General features: G+C 32.8%; 1 protein-coding gene across 1 annotated transcript; it reads left to right on the forward strand.

Moving 5' to 3' along the window:
* The first annotated feature begins 4,185 nt into the window (after window positions 1–4,185).
* Window positions 4,186–5,802, forward strand: LOC134254880 (uncharacterized). The gene has a single exon (XM_062737412.1). It carries the CDS (start codon window positions 4,186–4,188, stop codon window positions 5,800–5,802), a length of 1,617 nt encoding a protein of 538 aa, XP_062593396.1.
* Window positions 5,803–10,491: the final 4,689 nt, after the last annotated feature.

Here is a 10,491-nt window from a genome sequence, read left to right on the forward strand (position 1 = left end):
CTACTATGGGATGAGTTGGAAAAACAATGATAGCTTGAACCTTGCCATCTAGCATTGTAAATATTTTCTCTTTCAGTTATATAATGAGTTTCTTGTACAAAAACTATTTTGCAATTAGTATCATTAAGCCAATCATATAAAGTCTGTCTTTTAAAATAATCATTAAGCCCTCGGGCATTTAACGACAACAGCTTTAAGGATGACATAAATATAAGAGTTTTTTGTGTTCATACATCTTAACTTAAACAGTTACCGTTAACGTTTCCGTTGGTCTTTTTTCCTGCTTTTTCTAAGATTTTCAGCGGCGCAACCAATTATCTCCCCCATCATGCTTTTCCCTGGCCAGGCCGTTGGTGATGTTTTGATTGTTTCTTCATAAGACAGGCCAGTTCCCCAGTATAGATCATAAACTGGGTGTCCAAAGAACACAGACGGCTTAAAGGAGATTAGTTCGTCTCTCATTTTTTCACATTGTTTTACCTTTTCTGCGATGATTTGTTCCATGACTCCCTTTTCCGTTTCCTTCCATTGATCTGATTTTTGGACAAGATTGCCGATACGTTTTGCTTCTAGGGCAGTTTTAGCGTTACGAATGCGCTCAGCTGCACCTACATCACCTGATCTTAGTGCCTTCGCTGTTTGAAAGGCTTGTTCTGCCGACCTAAATGACTCTCCAAAGATCTTAATTTCACATGGGTAGAAATTTGACAATACATTGTTTTCTCCTTGAAAAGTTTCCAGATTTTTGGGTTTTACGGGAATGTAGAAATTGCAATCTTCAGAACCTGGTTTTCTCTTTTAATTGCAGGAAAGGTCAACACTTTAAATTGTCGGGCAGTAAGTAAAATAATATTTACTCACATGGACATGCTCATAATGTTATTTTCGTTTTGAAAACCTTGTAAACCTTTTGTGCCGTACGTAGTAAAGCTTAATTGTGCCGCACAGAAAAAAGGGGTTGTAAAAAAGTGATCTCGTATTTTTTAGACATGTCATTGTTATTTATCTGCAATGTAGTCGGCATTCAGACCCATTCTTACGATGTAAGCTCCATCTCTCATGCATGTACAAAATATTCAATCAAGGGCAGAAATGTGCAAATTTGTGTAAAGCTGGAAATAGGTAATGACCTACACATTGAATATTATTATTTTATCACATTCTAATATTATAAATTAGGTGTTATGTTAACAAAATTCCTTTAAAGTGAAATCAGATTAGGATATTGAAGCAATAGAAGTGATTGAAAAGACCCTAAACTCATTGTTAAATGCAGTCATTTTTTACAAATGTGCACATAAATACAAAATACATAAATATGTTAATGTCCATGTTTCAGTACATTTATCTAACATATTAACCTTAGAAACATAGGACATATTGTAATTTTTTTTTAAACAAAGGCCAGTATACATTCTATAGTTAATGGCATGTTGTCTTTTCCAGTACATGAACAAGGTTAGTATCAGTAAGGACCAGTTGCATGCAACTCTACTTTTGTTAACACGTATTTACATTCGATTGATTGATCTTATATTGTTTAACGTTCCGTTCGAGACTTTTTCATTATATATAGAGTATACACAGACAACTTCGCTACATATGATCCTCATATGAAAGGCAATGCATATGGGGATTATATGTGGCTAAATTGCCTTTATAAGAACACTACCGTTTTTTTATTTTTTATTTTTAATTAATTCATTTATTGTAGTACAAAATGTAATGTCGATCCTTAATGGAAAGGTTTGCTGATTCTAAATTGGAAAAGATTATTTTTTCTGCACTTTATGGGCATGAAGGCCGGTCATGACAAAAGAAAAATTCGTTTCATGAATACTTTATTCTTATGTAAGGGATTATCAATTTGATGACAAAAATTTGCTATTAAACTAAATCTGGCTTTGCATGACATGAAAGTTTTTAAAATAATATTTTTTTTTATCAAATATCCTCAAATAGATCGCTTATTGCATTGCTTGGAAAAGTTTTCTCTTATCAGAGGGATAAACACTCAATAAATGTATTATGAAAAACTTAAAGTAACATTTGCCTTTATAATAAATTGCTTAGTTGATAAGGTCATTGTATCAACCATAGATCTTACGAAAAGATGACTGTAAATGAGGTTGTTTAATCTCTTGTTTCGTCAACTTGTTCTTTAATGAATAACCTTTAGCTCGTTTTAAAAAATGTTCGAAAGTAGAGCATCCTCTTATGTTCCGAATCAATTGAAAGACAAAAACTCGTTTGTAGGTGAAACATGTTAGTGTATATCGCTGTATGGGTAAGGAAAGTGATTAAAAAGTTGAAGTCATCACGTTTATCAGAAAGACTGGTTGTTAGATCACCATAAACGTCTCTTTATAGTAGAAAATCCAAATATGAAACAGATGTGTCTGACTTTGAAGTATCTTTCATTTCAAAATCACTGGGATACCGTATAAGCAGAATTTTAGGCGAGGACTTAATTTTGGCTTTATTAGCGAGGGTTCTGATATCACTAACATTAAATATCGCTAAAAATAAACAGTGTTTAATTTGTAATAGCTTTCTCAAGTGAGCATTTTAAAATCGCTGAATTACTTATTGGTAAAATAAATTACCATATTTTAAGGACAAATAGCTAAATTTGCATCTCGCTTAAAATTTCTTTTTATACGGCATATAGAAATATATGGAAATAATTATTCTTCTTATGTACAAGGTTATTTAAATTAGCAAAAAGTGGTAAAGTAAATCCAAATGATATGTATTCATTGTACTTCAAATATTATTTATACAATATTCTATTTTGCTTATTTTGATCAGAATTTGTGCTAGTCGTGTAGGATATGCTTGTGTGTGTGAGGGAGAGTGTCTGAATGTGTTTGAGCTTGTCCGTATAGTGATATTTATGTTGCTTGACTTTGACCAACTCCACAAAAACATAGCAATACCTAACAAGGGAATAAGAATGGTCATTTATTCAAGGAAATATCCCTTATCGTAATACACTCACTCCTTTCATTGTATTGTATCCTTGGACTATTGTGAAGAGAGGGTATTTATAGACATTAAGTCTGTTGTTCAATTTATTCGGTATGCTGAACAAATATTGTTTAAATCAAGGCCACAGAAGATGTTTTCTTCTTCTCATGCAGTCGCCCGCATGGTGCAGTGGTTAGAGCCTCTGCTCTAGAGTCGCGAAGTGAGGAGTTGATTCTTACTTCGCAAGTTCGAATCCCACTGTAGGAGGCGGAGTCCGATCCTTCAGTTGAGACCATATAAAACGCAGTAGATGCTGGGACGAAAAAGGCTCCATCTCTGCTAAATAACACTGAGTGGTGGCCATCACATCTTCATATGAGTGAAAAATTCTCGAGAGGTACGTTAAACAATATACAATCAATCAATCTTATCATTATATAGTCTGCTTCACATGAATACAAAATAGGTCTACTTATACCGAGCTTAATTGGTATTCATAGGTCCTGGTCCAAAAAAAACCCGCATAGATATTGTCAATCAGAAAATCAGCATCTCTCTTTTAAATATCTACTTCAGAATACATCTGTGTATGATTCATGTAATATCGGTCTTCATGTTGAAATATAACCTGAGTAGAGAATAATGATAGACGTTTAAATATTTTTTTGTTACTGCTTGTTGCATTTCTTCTACGTGTCAATATAAAAGAAGATTTTTAAAATTGATACTAGTATTAGATTGTGTGTTCAATTCATTGTTTCTTTATGCATTGATACATTTATGCACAAAAGACATCAGATTTAAAATAAATTGTAATAATAAATGTCGTGACTTCATCGTGTGAATAAAACCATTAAACAAATTGTGAAAACAATAAAATCAAGGAGATATTTAAACAATTCAAACTGTGAAGCTATCAATCAACGTGCGTATTTAAACGAAAGAAGTTGTGAAGCTATTACTGGGATCTTCCATTTTATAAAAATGTGCCTCAATGATAAATATGACAGATCACAAGGGTAAGAAACAAAAAAAAATATTTCAATTGAAGTATTTTGATAATTATTGTTATAAATGATTACCACAACTTTTTAAAGAAACGGTATTTTGTAATAACCATAAACATGTTTTTCTTTAACAGCCTAAAAGTACCACTTCATACTTCCAGTTCATTTAACTTCAAAAGATCTGCTCACATGTATTGAAATAAAAAAAATGGCGACATCGGAAGATCCAACAGCTAGAGCACAAGACGTCATACGATGCCAACTTTGTCCCGGTAAAGACCGGAAATCTGCAGCTAGTATTCTGTGTAAGAGTTGTCTCGTCAATCTTTGTAAAGATTGTGTAGGTCCTCATATGCTCTCTGACCCTAATATAAAGCAAGAAGTTCTTACTCATGAACTGACAAAGGGGGATATTACTTTACCGTGTAAACATCATCAAAAGTTGTCATATGAATTTTGTCTATCATGTAGCTCTCCAGTTTGCCAACAATGTCTATTGTCGGGATTTCATGAAAATCACAGTGTTCAGCAAATTCCCGAACTTTACAAATCTAAAAAAGAAATGATCGAAAATGACAAAAATGAACTTGAAACTGACATTGCACCGAAAAATGAATCAGCTATTTCTGAAATAGAATCAATGTTATCAGATATAGTTCAAAAACATCAAAAAAGACAGCAAGGTATTGCTGAATTTGACGATAAATGTCACAAGCTTGTTGACAGTATCATCGAAAAATATGTGCATGTTTCAAAAGAGATGGAAATGAAAGATACTGACTTTTTGTTCGCTTTAAAATCAGAATTTCAGTCACGACATTCTTTGATTCAGTCAGCTATGGAGGAAAACGAATCAAATCTGGTTTCCAGTGATTCGTCCGTAGTTATTTATTACGTTTCAAAAAATGAACACTTCAGAAATCTTCCGAGCATCTTTAGACTTACGGTACCACAATTTAATCCAGTTGAAGTTACAGAACAGGCAATGTTTCGAATAATAGGTGTCATACCAAAGACAATTAAAACTAATGTTAAAGAAATAGGAACCATAAATACCGGCTTTGGCAAAATAAATAGCTTTGCTTGTATACCAAACACCAATGAATTCTTTATCAGTGGTGACACTAATATCATCAGACGCATGGACAGAGAGGAAAATCTAATCCAGGAGATTCCCACTAAGTCTGGAGGAATTCCCGTAAAACTGGCTGTCACCAGAAATGGATATTTAGTGTACATTGAGAGTAAATCCAAACATATAAATGTTATGAAGAAAGATAAAACAGATCTGATCCCACTGCAGGGATGGACAGCTAAAGCCATCTGTTGCACCTCCAATGGTGACTTTCTTGTTGCTATGAAAGCCATTTTTAATTTCTTGAAAAGTAAAGTTGTCCGTTTCTCCGACTCTAAGGTAACACAAGAAATAGAATACGATATAGGAAAACCTTTATACTGCGATCCGTTCTACATTGTAGAAAACAAAAACTTTGATATTATAGTGAGTGACCCTACAGTAAACAAGCTAGTGATAGTTGACGAACGAGGCAAGTTAAGATTTAACTATGATGGAAATTTCCAGTCTAACAAAGATAAACCATTCACACCACATGGTGTAACTACAAACAGCATGTGTCACATTTTTAAATCTGACACTGGTAATAATATTATACACTTTATTGACCAAAATGGCCAGGTCCTTTTACATATTGAAAATAGGAATTCATCAACTCCAATTGATCTTTGTACGGACAATAAAGATAATTTGCTCCTTGTGGAAAGTTTCTTGGGAAAAGTTAAAGTATTAAAACTGTTTGAATTTTAAATTAATATTATAAAATGCTTAAATCCAAGACAAATATGGAAAAAATAAAATGCTTAAAATTTATAACGACCACAAAATATATCAAAATATATACAACCGTATGTTAACATTTTTTTCGCATTATAGCTGCCTTTGACCTAAGACAAATTGAAATGTTCTTCTATTATTGCAAAACATAACATATTTTGAAAAAGTCATCTCATACACACGGTTTGGTGTGCAATACAGAACTTTCAACAATTCATTTGTCATTATCTGTAAATAAGTACATGTATCAATTGAAAGTTAATTTAATCACTGGTTTTGTTTGTTTAAATCATAGTTTGGATTCTCATTAAATTTTTCTTCATGATGGTCTTAATTAGTTATAATATTTTTAAATTTAAAGGAAAAAGCTGTCAACTTCAATGTTTTAGAAGTGAAATTTACGCAGTGTATATTTTACGTTTGAAGTTTGATTATTATACAAATACACGGAATGATAAATTAAACAAAATGATGCCAAAATTGCCTTTCTTAATTGAGTTTGAGGTAAAAAACGAGGACCCCTTAACATTCTATCAGGTGCTAAGGAGGAGCAAGCATCTCCTGTTGACCGATCAGAAACGCCATAAGCACTATATATTGATGAGGTAGACGAAATTGTCTATAGTCAAATGCAAACAAAGGCCTAACAGGCGGTATAAAACAAGGCAAGCAAAATACGATCAGTCATAATGTAAACAACTTTAAAATAACGGTATTTCAGAAAGTTAAATGTAAACTTGACTGAATTATTAAGATTGATAACATATTTCATAGATAACCATATCGAAAGCTCCATGACAAAATGCTTATGTGCAAGAGCATTATACGAATTAAGTTACCACCAAAATCTGTTAGTTATTCAAAACAGATTAAAGAGGAAGTACAGACTTTCTAAGTACACAGCTACAGGTATTTTTTTTAATGGAACTGAAGATGTGTGTTGTGTTAGCTATAAGCATCTATACAGAAGAGTCAAACATTATGGTAACAAGTACACATGTAACAGCTTTTTAAAAAGCTTGCCTGCCTCAATCAATTAATTTTTATGCAGGAAGAGTGAAAAACTTTTAAGCAATACTTTTGTGGGTTTTAAAATATATCCTTACTTTATATTTTGTTAATGTAATTGAAATCTAGATTTTATTTAACTTGTAGATTGATTGATTGATTGTATATTGTTTAACGTCCCTCTCGAGAATTGTTCACTCATAAGGAGACGTCACCGTATGCCGGTGAAGGGCTTCAAATTTAGACCTATACTCGGCACTCTGGGCTTTTGAGCAGTGAGGGTTCTTTATCGTGCCAGCGCCTACCGTGACCTGGGACCTACGTTTTAAAGGTCATATCCGAATGACCCGTGACTTTCCTTTCTGATGCCGAGCGCTTGGTGAAGGAACAGTCACTACCTATTTTTACGTCTTAGGTTTGATGCGGCGCTGCGAACGAGAATCGAACACGGGCCTCCCGATCACGAAGCGAACGCTTTACCACGACTAGACTACCGTGAACGTTATATTTAACTTGTAGAAGAATAATCTTTACATTGCATATTAAGGAGTTGTTATTCTTGGTGGGGGGGGGGGGCATGGATTCTGCAAGTGGAGTTATCTGCCCTTCGGTCGAAATTGATTTCAAGCTACATTGAAACACCTTTTATAAAATCTGTTATCAAATAATGTATTATAAACATTTTAAAAGATGGATATAATTAGATACACATTTTGTTGGAGTGTATAATCTCCTCTGAAGTAAAACAATAGTAATGTGTGCTCATTATTTTTTTCTTAAAATGGAGGGGGGGGGGGTAGTTTCACATATAATAGATCATGCATCTGGATACGATGACTTGAACTGAGTTGTTTATTACTATTGGACTAGTTCATTTACATGTACGAAATAAACCAACCGCGGGATCGGGAAACAAATTAGAAAAATCATTTCTTTATTGTTGCATGTCCATAAACTGATGTATACGATATGTTGTTTTAAAGAATGATATAAAACTTACAGATGAATTTAAGCATTAAATTCTAAGGAAGTAAAACAGACAAACTTTATTCAATTCCATGGAAGTTAATTAGCACAACAATCCAAGGAAAAGGCGCGAAGATAGCTGACTAGTGACATTTGGCGCGAAAAGTAGCGATTCACCCCTTTCGTAGAAAATAAATGGACTGATCCAGTAGTATAGAGTTGCGGAAAAAGGATACACGATCATGTTGAAAAGGCGAATAACATGGGATGATCTGTTCCATGCAAAAAGAGTACGGAAGTGAACACTGCAGTATTTCGCATCAGTAATATTCTTTTTTCTGATAACTGTTTATTTTGAAATGCAGGTAAAAGATTCCAATATAAAGTCAGCTTGCACAAAATACACTGTATACATGTAGCTTTCTAGATATGATCGCACAGTTTCTGATCTTGGAAATATCAAATCCTTTCACAGCCTCACGCCGTGACGTCAGGCAATAAAACAAAAACAATAAACATCCACTGAATTCTTCAAAGTTGTTTTTTTTTTTAAATAAAAACCTATTTACATTATCAATCTTTTAAAATGTACTAAATTCTGGACCGATTTTAATGCCTTTTGTTGAAATACTGGAATATCTTAAGAAGTAGACTTTTTCATCAATATAACAAATGGTCCAATAATGTAATATATTACATACTATCACCCAGTATATATGATTAGTTTATGCGGATAAGTATTTTTCTAAAATGCCATGATTGTTACATGTGATGAACAAACTGAAATACACTTCTAAATAAGTTACCGACATCAACAAAAAGATGAAATGATAGCTGTATCTTGAAAAATTTTCGTTGATTAACTGTATATCGATACACGCTGTATCTTATCAGTCGGGTGTTCTAAACTTTACCTTTTATCATATACACGCCATTCAACGCTTATCAGTATTAAGATTCACCTCGTTGTGAATATCCAATGTACCGTTATTATTGAAAGGAAATAATCACCAAGGTGAGAAACAAAGAATTATTCACATAATATTTGATGAGCATACAGTCAAATAGTTTTTTTTATTATTTGCTTTATAGGGTGATATATTTCTGCTCCCCACATGCAAGGTAAATTATGTTCAGTTGCAATCGAATTAGGTAAACATGCGATTATTTAAAATGTCTTCATGCAAAATAATCATGTTGACTTGTTGCAAGTTATCAATCTCCTAAGAGGTTGAAGTTTTATTGTTGGTAAACTTGCTTGCTAAAGCCATTTGTAATTAGATACAACAGTATTGAGTTGGCATGTAGCTTATTTACACGTATGTTAACCATGTTAACATGCAACATATTATATCGACATACGACCTATTTATGTAAATATGCAAGATACAGGGTGTCGCAAAATATATGATGCCATTTGAAATACCTGCTGCAAACACATTCCTTGTCCAATTTCATTGATATATGTTTCTAAAATATTAGAATTAGGACATTCTTCAGCAACAAAACAAATCATTCTAAAAAAATTATCACACGCACGGAATTACAACGCATCAAAACTATATATTAAACTTTAGCAAACTATTTCAATCAAAGAGAATCACCCTACGATCTAGCTACCCTCATATTAAAACTGAAATTATCAATCCGATTCTTACATTACTGTTGCTAAATCCAAACCAGAATCCTTGATATAATTATATAAAAGGTTTACTTCTCATGAACTTCAAGAGGGTAAAAAATGAAACAGGAAGTATTGTCACTAGTAAAAGAATATTAATGTTTGTGCAATGAATAGGCACAATCATTATCAAAATAAGATGCCATTTTGAGGTCAGAACCTCATTTTGTTGTTTATTTTTAAAAGTCCATAAATCAAATCGGACAGTATATACAATGTTTATAATGCATTCCTTGAACTTCAATACATTATTTCCATTATCATTTTTTTTTTTACATATTTATGAATTGATATTAAATTTACAGGGACAACTTATTATCTTCCCTGTTGATATTAATAAGTTGTATGTTTACATAATTATGTTGCATGTTAACATAAATAAGCTGCATGCTGACAATGATGTGTTGCATTGTAATGTATTTATCTTGCATGTTAACGTAATTATCTTGCATGCTGACATAATTATTTCGCATGTCAACATCATTATGTTGCTTACTGCATCTATGATATCAGATACTCACGTAAGCAAGGACCTTAACCCATCTTAAAACTTTTCTCATAAGGTCGGTAACTGTAAAAAAAAAAACGGACTTTTGATTTTTGGCGCACAAAAAATCTGTCCATTTTCTGCTGTCGTTGTTGCTTTTGTCGTCATGGTAAACTCTTCACAATTTCATCTTCTTCTCAAGAACAACTGGGCCAATTTCAACCAAACTTGCCACAAAGTATCTTTGTTAAAAGAGAATTTAGATTTATTCAAATGAAGGGCCACATCTTCTTCTAAGAGGAGATAATTATAATTAAGTAAAAATTTTGAATATTTCAAATACGAAGATATGTAAAATATGTAAATATTTGAGGAACGCATCGTCTGACCTTAAAGTGAAGTAAGTAGAGGTGATAATTAAGGCAAGTGGGTTTAGGAGCGCCTCGGGATTCCTCTAAGGACAAAGCTCCTTAATTTTTTTGAATGCTAAAGATTTAGTCAAACAAAAATTAAACTTCTG

The sequence above is a fragment of the Saccostrea cucullata genome, unplaced genomic scaffold (genome assembly GCF_032062105.1).
Source record: "Saccostrea cucullata isolate Sc308-1 unplaced genomic scaffold, CSIRO_AGI_Scuc_v1 ctg3995, whole genome shotgun sequence".
Classification (NCBI taxonomy): domain Eukaryota; kingdom Metazoa; phylum Mollusca; class Bivalvia; order Ostreida; family Ostreidae; genus Saccostrea; species Saccostrea cuccullata.

Coding starts and splice junctions, on each gene's coding strand:
- LOC134254880 (XM_062737412.1), top strand. CDS start 4,186: ATGGCGACATCGGAAGATCCAACAGCTAGAGCACAAGACGTCATACGA.